The sequence below is a fragment of the Penicillium pulvis genome (genome assembly GCF_028828015.1).
Source record: "Penicillium pulvis strain IBT 33274 chromosome Unknown contig_5_segment0_segment0, whole genome shotgun sequence".
Taxonomy (NCBI): Eukaryota; Fungi; Ascomycota; class Eurotiomycetes; order Eurotiales; family Aspergillaceae; genus Penicillium; species Penicillium pulvis.
In genome coordinates this window covers 2,039,954-2,057,387 of record NW_026643078.1, presented here as the reverse complement: position 1 = coordinate 2,057,387, position 17,434 = coordinate 2,039,954, and the positions used below count along the sequence as shown (strand labels likewise).

The window sequence follows — 17,434 nt, the reverse complement described above, 5'->3', positions numbered from 1 at the left end:
ATCCCAGCCTTCTGGACGTATCGGAGATACGCCACCCATCCTTCTTATTCCATTCGACTCTTTTCATACCTACATAATGACCGGCCCGTCAATTCAAGATCGCACCAGCGAGTTTAGCTCCATCCTAGGCCAAGCCCAAAAGCGGCAGGGAGCTTCGAAAGTTGGAACACAGCGCCAAGCGCTATTGACAGATACTCAACGGCGACAGGCCAATGGATCGCCATCCGGAGCGCAGGAGGTAAGGTCGGGGCGCTCGGAATTCGCGCGAAGGGCAAGGGACATTGGGAAGGGGATCACCGGAACAACAGCAAAGCTGCAGCGACTGGCAGAGTGTGAGTATCAATAAGATCAAGCAACGGAGGCAAGGAAAGTCATAATCTGACAGCAATCAGTGGCAAAGCGCAAAACTCTCTTCGATGACCGACCCGTCGAGATTTCCGAATTGACATACGTGATCAAGCAAGATCTGGCATCCCTGAATCAACAAATCGCGTCTTTATCCGCCTTGACCCAGGCACAACACCCAAAAATAAACCGCTCGAAGACAGACCAGGAAGGCGAACACAATGATAACGTGAGTCTGGTTCCTTGAAGAACGCGTGCTCGGGCCATTGCTAATAGGTCTTAGGTTGTTGTTATGCTACAGGGTAAACTGGCCGATGTGGGTGCCAGCTTCAAAGACGTTCTGGAAGTCCGGACGAAGAATATCCAAGCATCTCGCTCAAGAACTGAAAACTTTGTCTCCTCTGTGTCATCCAAGTCGCAGGGTGCACTCGATTCGCAACGCTCCGATTCACCTTTATACAACCCTTCGGGGAGACGCACCCCTCAGCCCGGAGGATATCAAGGAAACTCCTCAGATCTTTTGACTCTGGACCCCTCAAATCCTTCACCCTTGGGACGGCCCTCTATGCAATCAGATCAGCAACTCTTGGTTATGGAGGAGGCCCAGTCGAGCAACAGCTACACCCAGGCCCGCGGAGAAGCTATTGAGGCAATTGAACGGACAATTAGTGAACTCGGTGGTATCTTCGGCCAACTAGCTCAGATGGTCAGCGAGCAGTCTGAAATGATTCAACGCATCGATGCCAACACAGAAGACGTCGTGGACAATGTGGAAGGTGCACAGCGAGAGTTGATGAAGTATTGGACTCGCGTTTCTGGCAACAGATGGCTTATCGCTAAAATGTTTGGCGTGCTGATGGTATGTACTCCTTGGTTCCAAATATTTATGATAATGCTAATCCTCATAGATTTTCTTCCTCCTTTGGGTCTTGATTTCGTGATAAGACACCTTTTTATTCTTTTTTATTTTGTCCTTCAGCACTGTATTATAATACTTGGCTGTACCTTTCAGACAGATAACGGCCCCCCTTCTGCATGTCCGCCTTATCCAGCATTCCACCCTGTTTTTGTCTTGCGACTAGACTCTGGATGTCTGCCATTCGCTCTCTATTTCCCCCCTTTCCTTCTCTTCACAGGACTGTGTCCTTTCCAAGAGACTGAAGTAAATATCATGTACTAATCCACAACCCCCATAAACTTGCTAGTATTCATACGCTACTTTATTACCAAGAGAATGCCTAGAAAATTCATAATGTAGTTTGTTCACGCTGTATTTGACTGTGTAATTACATCCCAAAGCTCCGACTCTGCCCACCCTAGGGAGGGTTGGTTATCGAACAACTCCCACATAAGATTGTCATCCCATCCTTCCACAGAAGGCACCGATCGTGGTACGTCAGAGACTGCCCTGCTAGGACCCGGACTTGGCGGTATATTTAAAGTATGATTGGCAGTTCGGCCAAACATCTCCGTATATGGACTGCCGAGCTGAGGAAGTTCTCTCCCACTATTTGAACCATCAGGGAACTCAGGCACGGTGCTTTCAGAGGAACACCATGGATCCTTTTCCTTGATCAGCGGCATGCATAGATCTAAAAACTTGGAGAAAAGGCCATAGAGCTTGCCAATTGAGGCGTTTGCTTTGGCAAACTGGCGAAGATTGCCGGTGATTTCCTTGATCATTTCGAAATCGCGGTGGTCCGATGTCGCGACAACGTTGCAGAATAGTACGAAGAATGGGGAAAGAGGAAATAAAAGCATGGTCCTGACCATGAGATTAACTTGCTGTCTCTTAGGTCTCGAGGAAATGGAATGAGAACATACCACGTCAGGAAGTACGGATAGGAGTTGACCGATATCTCATCAGTTGAAAATGCCTCTTGCAAGGCCCGAAGAGTGATAAGTCCCTCTCGGGCTGCGTAGAGGCAGTCTTCACACACCATACGAGATTTCAAGACCGAAGACCGTGCTCGGATGATTGTGGTCAAGACCGAGAAGTAGTTGAAATCCATCGATAGCCATTCACGGCGCAGGATTGGCCATGTAGTCGGAAAGTCTAACTCTTGCCGCCTTTGTTGCTGCAGATATGTTAGCCATCTAGCACTAGGTTTGGGTTAGAGTAGTCCAGATTTACTATTTGAAGGCCGGAGTGAACCGTCTGCGCGCGGATGACAAGATCGGACAGAAGGCTTGCCTTCTCAATATCGCTCATTTCCTTGGTATCGAGAAGAACATGCACGAGAGTGTTTTTGAGATGCGCCAGGTCGACGATTCCTCTTATCATTGCTGTCGTGGGCAATTCTGGATCCAAGTGAATCAATTGTGCTGGCTCAACTTTCAGCTCTGGTAAAGACGGTGGTCGAAGAAGAAGCAAGCTTAAAGTCTTATCAAAGTAGTAGCATGTGTAAACACAGGCATGTATATCTCCTTCCACTTCATTCTGGGGTATGGGATTGGTAATATTGTGATAGTTCAAGGCGACAATAATCCTCGAAGCGTGGGCCGTGAACATCCAACAACGGGACATGTTCCCTAAATATTGCATCAACCGTTTCTGGTAAGAATGAGTAAATTGTAGATACGCAGTGGTTTGCGATTCCACTTACACCGGATAGCAATGCTTGTAGCAAAGTCAGACTTGGAGAAGCTGCTAAAGGGATTGAGTTCAGTTCTTCAATAGCGGCTGCCTCATACTGCTTCTTTAGATTCCTGAAATGTAATTTCAGAGGCTGACTTGATATCAATGGCGCCAATTTTGAAATACAAGATATAGCCTTTACCCATACTGTGATTCGGTAAAGCTGAAGAATTTGCTCACTCTCACTGCGCTCAATAATAGCTAGGCCCATACGCTCTAGTGTTTGATCTGATATATGATCTGGCCACGCGATTGTTCCTTGGGAATTGGTCGATTTGTCGGGACCTAGAGCAGTGAGTATGAATTTCCATACGGGATGTGCTTTCTGAGGAGTTTACCTGGTAACATCATATACAGCAGCTCCGGCGTTAGAGCAGGAGGCGCTGTATCTCCATTTTCTAGTTCCTCGGCAGCACCAGTCTCATAACGATGAAATCCCGGATTCGAAAGTTGACTGACAAATTTCTGTGCCATTTCTAGTGCTGTTCGCCTGTCTTTTGACAGAGCTGGATTGCATTGAAGTTCATGTTCGATGTACTCCCTTGCCTCACTGGCATGCCGCGCTGAGCCTGGTAAATGTCGCTCGCCGTGGATGTTTGATATAGTGCTTTGCGATATCCTCCGCTTTTTTCCGTGCTGGCCAGAGGGACTTGTTTGGTTGGTGGAATAATGAGAATGATGCTTCCTCTTTGATACCGAGTGCGTGGAATCCATAGGCTTTGCCTGCGGTGATGGCAACGCCGTTTGATTTGTGTCATTGCTGCCGATGACTGGCGAAGGCGATGAGAAAGACGAGGTGTCCTCATTTGTTTTCTCAAGCTTTGCCAATCGGTCCGACAAAGCTTCCAGACTGTTCATAATCAGTTACGCCCATCGCTGATGAATGCACTGCCTACACGTACCGAGAGACTCTCGGCCGATGAATTCTCGCCTGGCGAGCACGACGGCAGTCGACCCGTGCATCTACACAATTCAGACATGGATCCTGCCGATCGCATTTCACCTGATCAAAGTTAATTCAGTAGTAAAGCTAGCCGTCATTTTGGTGATCATGTCTGACCTTTCTTGTATGGCACAAGTCGCACTATTGAGAAGTCAATCAAAGATGCTCATTTTGTCAGTCATCGGGTAACTTACTGCGGGCATTGTAGCCATCATTTTGCCAACACCTGGGGGTAAGATGAGAATAAGAACAGTAAGACACTCAAACTGTTTATGTTATATTATGGGCTCGATGATGCTATTGATCAAGTCGAAGCTGAATTAGGAGCGAACGTGAGGTTGTCCTTAGCCTTGGTGTCGGAGATCTCCGAAAAGCCGGGATCCGAACAAGATAGGTTAGTGCGAGCGCGGCCCATGCTCTACTGTACTGTACAAAACTTCTTGGCAACCTTTTGTAGGCACTCTATCCAAATCAAATAAATCTCTATTCCTCGATGTAGCAGTATTTACAATGCAATTTTACCGCAGACCCATGGAGGACCGGAACGGGTTCTTCAATTTCGTGCGGGACGGCACCTCTTCGAAGCATTTCCTGGTGACAAGCCCCAAACCAGACTTTATCAAGAGCAAGGGGAGCGTGGGAGACTTCATTGGGACTTGAATCTGAGCTCGCCATATACTGGCCCAGGTCTTTACGCATCTGCCACATAAACTCCCTCCGATGAGACCAGTTCGAGGCACAGGACGGGGAATCTCTTTTCTCCTCATCTTGCGCAACTGCGATGAAGAATTGGAGGATTCGCTCTAAAGTGGAAGTCATTAGGAGAAGACTGACCCAATTTTCGGAGGATGAATAAGGGAATTCGGGGTGCATGAGCCGGCGGACAGTTGCACAAAGAAGCTCCAAGCAGTGCTGAGTTGAAAGAAGACACTGAGAGTTTGTGAACGGTGCTGACTGAAGAATAGATTCCTGATCACCAATGGACTTGAAAAGGTTGACGAGCTGGCGCGAGGAGTTCGAACCCGAATCGTCTGCTGCACAGGACTCAAGAAAGAAGATCGCGTACGCCCTGGTTTCAATTAGCTATAGGTCTGACTACTGAATTTTAGGGGCCCATACATTGAATGAAGGAGTTTGACATGAAGTGCTTCAACAGCTTTACTATAGACAACTTCTTTCTCTGTCTTGGAAGATGTCCAAAGCGGCCGAGCAATGGGGTCCGTATCCAGATGATGTCGAACGGCGTGATCGGCCAGATAATAAGACAACTGAATGCAGGTCGTCCAGCACCGCTGAAGGTCTGCTAGATAGGCAAAGGAATAATCGGCATCATCGTGACTGTCACCTATGGCATATTGAGGTGGAGGTGGTGGGAATAGCTCGGATATGAAGGTCAAGTCGTCACCCGGCGAGGAGATTGTATTGTTGTTTGAATTAGATCCCCGCCGTCGACGGAGATCCATGTATGAATGTGATATAGCCAATTCGTTCTTGAAAATTCGTCGATGTAATAAACGACATGTTAATGCTAGCGACACTATGTTCTCTAGTTCACATAATGAGACCAATCTGACGAGGACTTTGTCGGGGAGTCGTTTCCAAAACGACTCCTTTGGTCCGACAGAAAAAGATAGTCTTTTGTCTCGACGAGAAAGAGCGGTGCGAAGTCGGTTAAAAATTGGTGCCATAGTTCGGTTGTTGAGTTATCAATCATGCCAGCAATGGTGTGTGGTGTGACGCGGAAAGTGTCGGAATGCAGCAATCTTCATTGAATCTCGCACACTTAGCCGAGTCCCCGTGACCGATAATGACCCATTTTTACTCTCAAAAGTCTGGAGGTCATGACATGAGAGGAGACTGTGGAGTGTCATATCGAAACCTGAAACACGAGAGCCCACATTGATAATGTAGTTGCCCCACTACCAAGGCCGAAACGCTATTGGTGCCTTAGGCGTATATCGCCCCGTCATTACGGGGATCGAGCGTTTCCTCACAACAACTTGAATCTGCAGTCACCTTATCCGACTATGGAGCTTAAGATAGAGTGGCGATAGCAAGACAACAAGAAGCGTCTGGGAATCTGCACCGCTTGGTGGGCACGGAGCCCACAATGGCGTCACTGCCGCATTCACTGAAGCCATACTCATGTGTCGTATGCCACAACAGAAAGGTCAAATGTGATCGCAAAGAGCCTTGCTCAAATTGTGCAAAGGCCAATGTTGATTGTTTCTATCGTCCTCCGCCACCGCCGCGTCGCCGTAAAAGAGAGCGCGACACCAGTGGAAATGCGTCTCAGGAACGCGAGAAGTCACTTCGGAAAATGACCCCAGAGCCTTCACGAGTTGATCAGCCCGTTAAAAGATCGTCTCCGACTGGCGATGGGCCATTTGAGGCCGAATCGAAGTCAAATGGATCGGGGAGGATGATCATGAAAGAGGGAAATTCAATTTATCTCGACAAGTTAGTAATCTCTTGAACCAACTCGTGAGTCTTACTTAACATTCAAACAGTACTCTTTGGACCAGTGTTAGCTACGAGGTGCGTTATACTCTGTTACCTGTCTTATCATACTTCTGATCTCCCGATATAGCTTCCGGATGCTGCAGACGTATTAGGCAACACATCTGATGAACGCAATGATGATTTGTCGCAAGAAGAGGATATCAATGAGCCCATGATGCTCATGGGGCTTGCGACTCGAGAGAGCCTCACTGAACTACACCCGGACGCTCTCCACATATTTAAATTGTGGCAGACGTTTCTCGAAAACGTCAATCCCTTGATCAAAATTGTGCATACACCAACACTTCAGCCACAGATACTAGAGGCCACTGGCGATCTCCCGAGGGTGCGAAAAGAGCTAGAGGCTTTGATGTTTGCCATATATTGCATCGCACTGGGGTCTCTACGGGCTGATGAGGTCGAAAGGTCTTTTGGAGAAAGCAAAAAGAAGCTACTCTCACGATACAGACAAGGAGCGCAACTGGCCCTGAGCAAGGCTTCAATTCTTCGTACCTCCAACCTGATGGTGCTACAGGCATTCATGCTCTACCTGGTGAGCTTACAATTTCAACTCTGTTAACTGATTCTAACAAATTTGGCAGTTGTCTATGCGTGCATTCTCCGACCCACATACCACCTGGACTATGAGCGGTGTTGCCTCGCGAATTGCCCAGAGAATGGGGATCCATCGAGATGGTTCTGGATATGGACTAAGCTTCTTTGAGACTGAAATGAGACGTCGGATCTGGTTTCAAGTTGTGATTTTAGATGCGACATCTGCGCAATCCTGTGGCGTCGCTTCCAGTCCTTTGCCCACTAATGCTGACACCAAACCACCCATGAACATCAATGATAGCGATCTAGACCCGCGCATGACTGAATCACCCTGTGAAAAGCAGGGTCCAACGGAAATGATGTTCTGCCTTGCTCGCAGCGAGTTCGGTAAATGGCTTAGTCGCTGGAGCAAGGATGCAGGTCCCTCCAATTCGCCGTGGGCTTTCTTATCCTCCTCAACAATGTCACTTGAGCAAAAGGATATTGCTATCGATGAACTGGAGAAAACCATGGAGAAGAAGTTTTTACAGTATTGCGACCGATCTATTCCTCTTCATCTGGCTACTATAATGATGGCCCGTTCAGCCATACATTACACAAGGTTGATGGCGCACCATCCACGGCAGTATCGAGACTGCAATACTCGCATTTCACAAGCTGAGAAGGACATAATCTTTGAAAATTGTCTGAAGATGACTGAATATGCAGATTATACTCAAACAAACGCCGATGTCCAGCGGTTTGGGTGGCACACGGTGCATCATATGCCTTGGGACGCGATGATTTTCATGTTGTCTGAAATGCGCGTCCGGAATGATCCAGAGGAGAAAAGCAAGGTGTGGGAAATCGTTGGGAATATTTATTCTCGCCATGTTGGACAAAGGCGTAGAAATGCGGGCAGGCCTCTTCACCTGGCCCTGCAGAATCTCATGGTCAAGGCCTGGAAATCGTACACTGAAGAATGTCACCTTCAGCATCGTGCTCCAACAACCTGTCCGACAATAATAGCTACTTTGATTAGCAATCCAGAATGTGTCACCGAGCCACACGTAACACAGGGGAATTCTAGTTCGACCCAACAAACAAACACTATGGAATCTCATCACGACCCATCTATGTTACAACTTGACGATAACAGAGATTTTGATTTTCTAGCTCAAGATACTAGCCCAATGGACTGGAATGAGTGGGATTGTCTTTTGAATCAGTTCCAAGAATCGTTGATGGATGATATAGTCCACTTCACGAGTCTCTGATCACGAGTCTCTGATGACGTGTGGAGAGGCTTGATTGTGAGACAAAGACAAAGATACCTTGCTCGATACGTTCGGTCACATGTAGCAGGCTCCCCCACGGGTCGCGCCGATCGGAACGCGACGATCTCACTACACCCATATCATTGTCGGCGTCGGAGACTACTGCGCCCGACCACGGGGTTGCCCGCCCCGGTTACCCGTGTCAGCTGGGATGATCGAAGCCAGCTGTGACGCCTTTGATGTTTTTCGGAATAACAAAGTCAAAATCCCTAAATGTGCTCATATTTAAAGAAAATAGTTGTGTCATCTACTTTGACTCTCTACCACCTTCCTCACCTTACCCTACTAGTATCATCAATTCAATGGCCCGAACAGATGTCCTCATTATCGGTGCAGGACCCACAGGTCTCGTGCTTGCTCTCTGGCTCCATAAACAGGGTATCACAGTTCGTATCGTTGACGTATCAGAAGGCCCAGCGAAACACTCTCGGGCTCTTGTCGTCCATGCGCGCATCCTGGAGCTATATCGGCAGCTTGACCTGGTTGACGAACTACAAGCCTGCGGGTATCAGCTACCAGCAACTAACATATGGGTTGAAGGCCATCATTGTGCGCACATTCAGCTATCAGACGTTGGCAAAGAATTGACCCCATATCCATACATATTGATGATTCCACAAGATGATCATGAGCGCATTCTGGAAAACAAACTCCAGTCTCTTGGAGTCCTGGTGGAGCGAGGCACAGAATTCCTGCAGTATGTGGATCGTGGATCCAGTGTCATCGCAACTTTGCGCCGAAAGATCGATGGAAGCGAAATAGCCTGTGAAGCAACATATATTGTTGGCTGTGACGGATCACATTCAGCAGTTCGACGTAGCATTGGCGCCAAATACGAGGGCGAGACTTATGTCCCCCTGTTCTATATTGTCGACCTCGAAGCCGAAGATGACGACAGCCCCCTTTTCAACGGCGAAGGTCATTTGAGAATCCAGGACGACAAATTCACCATGTTGCTTCCGTTTTCTGATAGTAGACATGTCAGATTGGTCGGCACCATCATTCCAGATGGAGATCAGAAAGTCGATATATCAACTCCTCACCCAGATATTACTTTCGAAGACGTACTACCAGATATCAAGAAATCATCAGGACTCGTGATCAAGAAGCTGAACTGGTTCTCTACATACCGTATTCATCATCGTGTTGCCGAAAAGTACCACAAAAACCGGGCATTCCTCGTTGGCGATGCTGCGCACATCCACAGCCCTGTGGGGGGTCAAGGAATGAACACTGGTATCATGGATGCCATCAATCTCGCTTGGAAACTCGCTACTGTGATTAGAAACCCTAAAATGAATAGAGAGTCACAGAAAAAGCTCTTGGATTCATATGAGACCGAACGCCGTGCTTTCGCGCTCAATGTCATAGGCACGACTGACCACGGTTTTACCGTTCTCACAGATCAGGGAATCTTTTCACGCCTTTTGCGGAACTGGATCATTCCATATTTTGTACCCTTTATCATGAAGTTCCATTTTGGGCGAACTCGAGTCTTCCGAGGTGTCTCTCAACTCGCGTGTACTTACCGCGGAAGTCCAATGAGTCAGATCGCTGTCGGCTCTGAGAAAATACAACCCGGAGACCGCTTACCGTGGGCGAAGACAGAATCGTCGGACAATTACTCGACAATTCATATAGTGTCCTGGCAGCTCCATGTTTATGGTGATCAGCGACCAGACCTGCAGAAGTGGTGCAGTGCGCACAGTGTTCAGCTCACCGTTTTTGAGTGGAATCCGCATCACGGCAAAGTTGGCTTTAAGAGAGATGCTGCATACTTATTGCGACCGGATCAGTATATTGCTGGCATATATGAAAGTACCTCGATTGCATCGAGTCTAGATGACTACTTTTCTTCTCATGGCCTGGCGTTTTAGGCTTGCATAGCGTGGAAACTGGGCTATTTACGACATACGATTTACGACTTTTGCTCTCTGCTATTTTCTTTGCTTGGAAAGGTCTGTTTGATACCTCTCACCTCTTGCGTTTAGAAATTGAATAATACTCCTATATCACGAGTCAGTCGAGTGTAATGCACGAAGCCTGTCTTAAGTTATCTACCCCTCATTTCGACCCCAGAACTGCGTCGCCCGAAAAACGAAGGCCCAGTCCTGGAAGTTCGGAATGTGGTCACTTCTACTACCCGCTTTCCACGAACTCCACTTATTGTCCCCATATATCATTCACAGGATTGGTAATGCCCAAGTGGTAACTGCTTGCTCGATCATGAGGCCATTAAAGTGGCTGGGAATGGGGCCTTTTCACATAGACATCGGTGATGGATCGACGGATTGTCTAGATGCCCTTGATCACTGGGTTGAGAAACGCTGTCTCTGTTCTTGGATGATAATTTTGCAAGCTACCGCTATTCCGCTCACTCTACATTGGGCAACCATTGTTTGAAATACATTCAATCGATATTGTGACCGACCGACACAATACTCGCAAGCCTCTCTCATTCATTCAGCCCACTTTGACCAAAGGCCGCGCTCGTCGGTTCACGATCAAGGTGGAATTGGCTGCTCAGACCGCAATCTTCTGTCGCGACGAAATCACCGCCTTTGAAACATAACCCCCACACGAGTTTCGGGGCTACGGCCATGAATTCGAGAAGGAATACACTCTTAACCAGATAATAAATAGTAAGTCGCTTCACCGCATGGTCTCTTACCGGCTGGGCGGCCTCAGATTTCTTGTGCGCCACGAGACAGATGGATATGTCTGTAAACCAAAGCCTCTCAAAATAGAGGATGATGAAGTCGACCTCGAAAATCATCTGAAGCCAAAGTCTTGCTCACCAGAAGAACCTATCTCCAAATTGAATATCCAGAAGGTGGGCCACATCGTATCACGAGAATCGACAGTGGAGATCAAAACTCGGAGCTTCAAAAATCGCCCAAAGACGGTGCAAGTTGTCTCTCAGCTCTGGGTATCCCAGACCCCTAAGCTCATCTGCGCTTATACTTAGGTGTGATGTGTTCACGGGTATTGCCCGAGAGTTTGAGACCGAGTTTCGCATAAATATGGCTGGTATAATACATAACGCAGTCACTTTAAATGAAATTTCTGTCTGTCCCCTTGCTATTGTTCATGCCACGCTTTAATGTGATATGGCATGAGGATCCACAAGTGGATATGTGCTACAAATCCACTGCACCCACATAAACGAATAAAGTTGACAGAAAGTGGGCCACCGATCCGATGCACCTTTCCCCGCCTCCGCGAAATGACTTCTCCAAGATTTTATAAGTCAAGGAAATTCCCCAGATATTTCCACCCTCAGGCTTTATGTCAGGAGGCCTGGCTCAATCAATTTCGGTCATTCTAACACCCACGAAGCAATGATGTCTGATCCCAGATGCATAGACTCCGCTTTCACGCCGGTCTGCAGCACTCCCACCGAGACGAAAGACCCGAAATTTGGTTTGCACGTCTTTAATAGAGGGTTCAATCATTAATTTATCTTCAACTAACTTTTTGTCAACAGGCCATACGATACACATCGAAAACGTCCGTTCCGAGAATCCTGACCTGGAGAACACCCCAACAAAGCAATTCACTCAGCACCAAGAACGAAGACATATCAAAGGCCATCGTCTTTTCTTCGCCTTCTGGGGCTGGGTGATCACCGAATTTATGGGTGGACTCGGTGGTAACATGCTCTCGCCCGCACTCCCGGTTGTCGCATCACAGTTCAACGGGCTGAGTAAACTAGGCTGGGTCAGTGGAGCATATTACATGACCCAGTGTGCTTGCATGCTTCTATTCGGACAAGCGCTAGCTCTATTCAATGGGAAATACGTCCTCATCTCGGCAATAGTATTCTTCATGATAGGTTCTGCTGTCTCCGGCGCAGCCCACAACATTGAAACGCTGATCATCGGACGAGCCATCGCAGGGATCGGAGCCGCTGGATGCTGGGTATCCGTGCAGACAACAGTTGCGGAATTAGTGGACCTGGAGTCGCGTCCGCTAGTTCTTGGGCTTTTTGGAATACAAAATGCAGTGTCGGGAACCTGTGGACCCATAATGGCTGGCGCTCTAACAAGTCGCGGCCAATGGCGGTGGTGTTTTCTTTTGGTCTTGCCTCTCGGGGTGGTCAGTATCATTCTGAACCTTCTCGTTATCCCATCACTCCCGCCGTGGCCCATTGCGGAGGAAATTGAATCGAAGCTCGATAAGAAACTTGAATCTTGGACGAAACACTCTTGGAAAGGCAAATCAATCTTGCTCAAAAGAGCGATTTTGGTTGACTTCACAGGCTATTTCCTCGTCACGAGTGCGCTCGTGTGTTTTATTCTGGCAGTACAATGGGGCGGAGATGCATATGCGTGGGACTCATCAGTTGTTGTTGGTCTTTTCGTTGGTTTCCTCGCCATAACTGCGACATGGCTCTTTTGGGAGCGGATAACCACTTGGCCACTGGTTATGCCTAGGATATTTCTCGATCGCACAGTCGCCGGTGCCACAATGATGGCTATGCTGAATCTTATGTGCAACCTGTTCGCGGCGACTTACCTCCCTGTTCTCTACGAAGCAGGCCGAGGCGTCACCCCTCTCAAAGCAGGAATTCTTGTCATTCCATTCTTGATGTCTGTTGTCGTGTCTCAGGCTCTACAAGGATTCATGATGACTTGGACAAAGCACTGCTGGACATGGGGCCTGGTAGCCCCAGCCTTCCTTGCTATTGGCGGAGGCTTGCTCTTCACTGTCGATGGTGACGCCAAGTCTAGCACTATAATCGGGTATCAGATAATCTACGGTATTGGCGTCGGTCTGGTACAGAATGTGCCATATATTGCGGTACAGGCTGATAGTGCACCGGAAGAAGTATCCAGCAAAATAGCGACAGTATCATTTGGACAGTTGTTCGGAGGCTTGTGCGGGCCGGTCATTGGTGGCGCTATTCTTGATAGCGAGCTTACAACACGTCTAGCTGCAAGCGGTGTATCGGATGCTGTGGCAAGTGCAGTGAAGTCGTCTGTTGACGCAGTTTGGGAGCTGAAAGAGGGTCAGTTACGGGATAAGGTGATTGCAGCTTATATTGCGTCCTTGGATCGCATTTTCATAGCATCTGTTCCGGTTGCTCTCCTAATAATCATTGCTGGAGCATGTATCCGGAATGTTCGTCTGAATGAGGGGGTACGCCGATCAGACACGAGACGGCGCTCTCAGGCTCAATTGTAACTCTGGCATCGAGCCGCTCCCAAGGGGTTGTCGAAGTACATACCCATGCTTCTGGAACTAGGTCTTAAATATGTGAACCAAAGTGGGCAGAGGACCTCACATGCTACCGGCTGAAACGTTGTCCGGTCAGCGCGCCCACAGATCGCCTTAAAGTCATGGTTTTTGTTGAAAAGCGGGTCAACTTAGCGCTTGAGAGTAGAATATATTCTGTAGTACTATTGGATATAGTAGCCGACCACACTAATGTATTTCCCCTCTTGCATACACTGGTAAATTCTACCGCCAAGTTGCAGCAGCAGTCACCGTTGCTCCTGAGCAGCCCGCTGGGACAGTATAGCTCCGATTAGGATCACTTTCCCATACAATGCTACCGTCCGCCTCTTTCTTGATGAACTTGTATTCAAAGGTGGTGCCAACAGGAAGGCTAATGGTAGTCGTCCACAATGGATTAGACGATGTATACGAGCTTGCAGACAAGGCAATTGCGGACGAGGTGGACCAAGAGCTCAACTGGTTGATGGACCCGGTAATGAATATATTTTCACCGTATGTCGTAGTCACCAGTTCATTGAAGGTCACCGAGATAGTTGTAGCTGCAGTGCATGTCGCTGAGGATGTTGTGGTACTTGTCGTGGTTGTCAAGGTGGTTGCAGTCGAGCTTGTCGAGCTACTCGAGCTAGCTGAGCTGGTAGAAGAGGTGCTCAAGCTTGAGCTCGAAGTTGATCCTGATCCCGAGCCCGATATAGCAATATCAGCACAGTGAAGATACACCTGTGTCGTCTGGTAAGAATTCCACCGGAAGCGCAGCAGGGTATGATCCGAATCATAGTCAGGGATTTTAATTTTCTTCGTAACCGTGTAACCACCCGAGATAGTTGTCTTACAGGAGCCTTCTGCGGCGCCATCCACACCCTGGCAACCACGGTTGGTGTTGGCGCTAAAGGCATTGCAAGTAAACCAGTCGTTGCGGTAGCATGCCTCATCAGATGTGCAATCGGGATTGTAACCACAGGCCTGGCCATCAACATCCGTGCACTTCAATTCACCCTCCAGGAAACAATCCTCAGCAGCTTGTTTCTCTTCGGTGGTTGGAAGGTAGCCCGGAGTAAGAAACAAATCAACCAGAGTTTGATTCTGACAGATACCGTAGGTGAACATGCCACCATGGTCGCCATTGTTGTCGACACACCATTGAACTTCAACGATTTCGTCAGCGGTATATGTTGCGACGACAGAGTTGCCCCAGTAGTCACCAGGCTGATTGTAGTCCACACTGACTCGCGCATTGTATCCACATGGCCCACTTCGACCAACCTGGGCTTCTTCTAGGTCGGGCCAAGCAGCGACAGGCTCAAGGATGGAACATTCCGGACAGGTATCAATGCCAGCCTAATGGGGTCAGTCTAGCACATGACATCCGTGAACACGATATATGAACAATATAACCGTACCTCGAAGCCAAGCCTAGTACGGCTGGAAGGAGTGGTCAAATACCCATGAGCATTGACTGAGGATAGCAAGCTTGCCAAAGTAAGAGTACTGACGGCCTTCATCTTTGACAGATTTGCTTTCAGGGAGTAAATTTGGAAATCGGGTTTACTTTGGCGAGTGAGCTGCTATGAACCTACCCAGGTACGTTCTTAGCAAGGTGTGTGTTCTGATTACAGGAGAGGAGAACAGAATTCCAATTTTAAATTGAGGATCCCACCTATTTATATCTTCATCATCAATGCATTTGTTTTGATCACTCTGTGACATCTTCTAAGAACAAGCAGCCGAGTTTGAAGACCATTCATCTGATGACCTTCAGCTTGGTCTCAATTTCCGAATCACCGCCGGCCTGAAAGTCCGGGCATATCTTGGCATGCCTTGGCGTATATACAGCCATGAGGGCCCATAGCCCTGGAGCCCGATAATCGCCCGACAATACTCCGCTTCACAAGACAGAGCCGAGGTGTTTAAGCCTCGGAAATTTGGGTCGATCATGTTTCTTCAGGCCCCGGGACTAGGCATTGGATGAAACCCCGCCTCCCCGGATTTATTCATGAGTTAAGCGAGCAACAATAAGGTACCAACGGGGCTGAAAAGCGTAGAACCCTTGTCGATCATGTGGGGATATTAAACTTCCAGGCTATTTCAAGGGTCTTATTCAGATTGGCAAAGCAGGGCGACGATGGCGTCGGTCATTTAATGTTTTCATGTAACCTGAGAAATGCCCGATGAAACGAATGTTGGCAGATCAAGGTCACAAATTCCCCGAGAATGAGTACTAGTCGCTGATTACTGGCAAATGGGACTGTAATCTCAATTTATTGGAGAGAACGGACGTTCCCTAGACCTCAATGCTTTTGGAGACTGTGATTACTCCGGACCCGACAGCCGAGATCACGTCTTCGGCAAGCTCAAGCTGTGCATGGACACATTTCGCACCTGTGGTCGCTATTTATTCCCCAGGTAGATTGGATTGATGGACGTCTTTATCAATACGTACTGCAGAGTAGCATGTGCTACTCCTGTCATTAAGGTGGAGATTGGGCCTCTGACTGGGAAAGACAACATGGCACACCGCCAAGATTTATATGACACCATGGATTTGACGGGGGACAAGGCGTATTCGCATGCACTGGATTATGTCAATTGGTACCTGGAGACTCCTGCGATTTGGCCGAGATTTTCCCTAGAGATAGGTTGCTCTACGCTGGGTTGAACATACAAAGGCCCCTCCCACATAGTCTTCTCTTCCATTGTGGAAGAATACTAAACAAAAATTAGACTCTAATGCAAAAAAAAAGATCTCATTCTCTTGGATCTTGCTTCTGCGTAAGAGAAATCATGAACGTAGGACGTAGGGGAATATAGGCGATACAATAAAGTGGATGGAAAGATTGGGGAACTTCTCGCAATCCTGCATACACGATAGAAAGACACGGAATTATTGTTTCTGCAGCGATTGCCGACATCCGACCATAAATCCATGATGGCATACAAGGAAAAAAGTTTCAAAAAAGACCGGGAATGAATCTCTTCGTTGAACGATGCCAGTCCTCCCATGCTCCCCCAAACTTTTGCCTCAGCATATCTTCCTCATCTCGTACTCTCAATGCCAAGGTCCAGAAGACGCCTCCCATAAGTGCCACACTAATGCCAAGCCCAAATCCTTCTAGTTGAGACAACACCGTCCCTGGAATCCAGCAGGCCGGGGTTGCATCCCATCGAAGGAATAGCATTGCACCGCCCAGGCATAGCATTGCCAGTCCTGTATAGCTGGGATGCTGAATCCAGCTATAGATTCCTGTAGTCACCAAATGAGGTGGCGGGGCAAGATGGAATGTGAAACATTTCCCGAGACCGCCGTAAGCTGAGAGGCGCACATATGTACCGACGTAAATCAAGAGGAGCGCGGTGACCGATGTGAAATTCCAGGCGAAGAGCTCTGGGTTGGTATTCCGGGCTAGCGGACAACTTTGCGACATGCGAGCAGGGGTGTAATGGGCAACCCCTACGAGAAGCCCATGATAAGTGACAATAGTTATGCAAATTGCGTGCGCAATAGTCGAGAAATTTCCTGAAACAAAGCTGATGCGATCTATACTGTGTCGATGTTTCTTCTCTGGGGTTGGGTTTGGGGGAGTGGCACAGAGGACGACAGAATACCCTGCAGTCATCATAGCAATGGCGAGCACTGCTGAGGCTGATTCAAACATGCTGAGCGTTGGTGATATTGTCAGTAGACAGATGAGTAGTCCCGCAACATGGTCGAGAGAAAAAATCTTTTATAGAGCCCATCGTCATCCCTTGCATTCTGTCGCAGCGGTGTGAGGCGCTAAAAGAGACATTGCTTTTTGGGCGGCTCCTGTACAGATATTTGTCTTATTAACGTTCCCCGCCCCGAGGATGTCCGAGAGAGATCGGACAAACAGATCTCACTAGGCACAAATAACTCAGCCA

General features: G+C 48.1%; 8 protein-coding genes across 8 annotated transcripts; 4 read left to right on the top strand and 4 right to left on the bottom strand.

Annotated features, from left to right (window-relative positions):
• Positions 1–76: 76 nt before the first annotated feature.
• N7503_007348 (t-SNARE syntaxin) lies at positions 77–1,286 on the top strand (the record flags this gene model as incomplete). The annotated part of the gene is made up of 4 exons (XM_057066895.1): positions 77–332; positions 393–574; positions 629–1,204; positions 1,254–1,286. 4 exons carry the CDS (start codon positions 77–79, stop codon positions 1,284–1,286), a joined length of 1,047 nt encoding a protein of 348 aa, XP_056920576.1.
• Positions 1,287–1,608: 322 nt separating this feature from the next.
• On the bottom strand, positions 1,609–4,129 carry N7503_007347 (fungal specific transcription factor domain-containing protein; the record flags this gene model as incomplete). Its single annotated transcript, XM_057066894.1, has 7 exons — positions 1,609–2,110; positions 2,170–2,423; positions 2,480–2,899; positions 2,952–3,268; positions 3,322–3,833; positions 3,886–3,986; positions 4,121–4,129. The coding sequence occupies 7 exons, from the start codon at positions 4,127–4,129 to the stop codon at positions 1,609–1,611; spliced, it is 2,115 nt and encodes a 704-aa protein (XP_056920575.1).
• A 280-nt stretch (positions 4,130–4,409) lies between these two features.
• On the bottom strand, positions 4,410–5,614 carry N7503_007346 (uncharacterized protein; the record flags this gene model as incomplete). Its single annotated transcript, XM_057066893.1, has 2 exons — positions 4,410–4,995; positions 5,046–5,614. 2 exons carry the CDS (start codon positions 5,612–5,614, stop codon positions 4,410–4,412), a joined length of 1,155 nt encoding a protein of 384 aa, XP_056920574.1.
• A 422-nt stretch (positions 5,615–6,036) lies between these two features.
• N7503_007345 (Zn(II)2Cys6 transcription factor) lies at positions 6,037–8,239 on the top strand (the record flags this gene model as incomplete). Its single annotated transcript, XM_057066892.1, has 4 exons — positions 6,037–6,386; positions 6,437–6,464; positions 6,517–6,981; positions 7,031–8,239. The coding sequence occupies 4 exons, from the start codon at positions 6,037–6,039 to the stop codon at positions 8,237–8,239; spliced, it is 2,052 nt and encodes a 683-aa protein (XP_056920573.1).
• A 362-nt stretch (positions 8,240–8,601) lies between these two features.
• N7503_007344 (putative FAD binding monooxygenase) lies at positions 8,602–10,176 on the top strand (the record flags this gene model as incomplete). The annotated part of the gene is made up of 1 exon (XM_057066891.1): positions 8,602–10,176. The coding sequence occupies one exon, from the start codon at positions 8,602–8,604 to the stop codon at positions 10,174–10,176; it is 1,575 nt and encodes a 524-aa protein (XP_056920572.1).
• A 1,464-nt stretch (positions 10,177–11,640) lies between these two features.
• On the top strand, positions 11,641–13,486 carry N7503_007343 (uncharacterized protein; the record flags this gene model as incomplete). The annotated part of the gene is made up of 2 exons (XM_057066890.1): positions 11,641–11,722; positions 11,787–13,486. The coding sequence occupies 2 exons, from the start codon at positions 11,641–11,643 to the stop codon at positions 13,484–13,486; spliced, it is 1,782 nt and encodes a 593-aa protein (XP_056920571.1).
• A 276-nt stretch (positions 13,487–13,762) lies between these two features.
• Positions 13,763–15,039, bottom strand: N7503_007342 (uncharacterized protein; the record flags this gene model as incomplete). The annotated part of the gene is made up of 2 exons (XM_057066889.1): positions 13,763–14,875; positions 14,938–15,039. 2 exons carry the CDS (start codon positions 15,037–15,039, stop codon positions 13,763–13,765), a joined length of 1,215 nt encoding a protein of 404 aa, XP_056920570.1.
• A 1,446-nt stretch (positions 15,040–16,485) lies between these two features.
• Positions 16,486–17,190, bottom strand: N7503_007341 (methyltransferase family protein; the record flags this gene model as incomplete). The annotated part of the gene is made up of 1 exon (XM_057066888.1): positions 16,486–17,190. The coding sequence occupies one exon, from the start codon at positions 17,188–17,190 to the stop codon at positions 16,486–16,488; it is 705 nt and encodes a 234-aa protein (XP_056920569.1).
• Between the last annotated feature and the right edge of the window lie 244 nt (positions 17,191–17,434).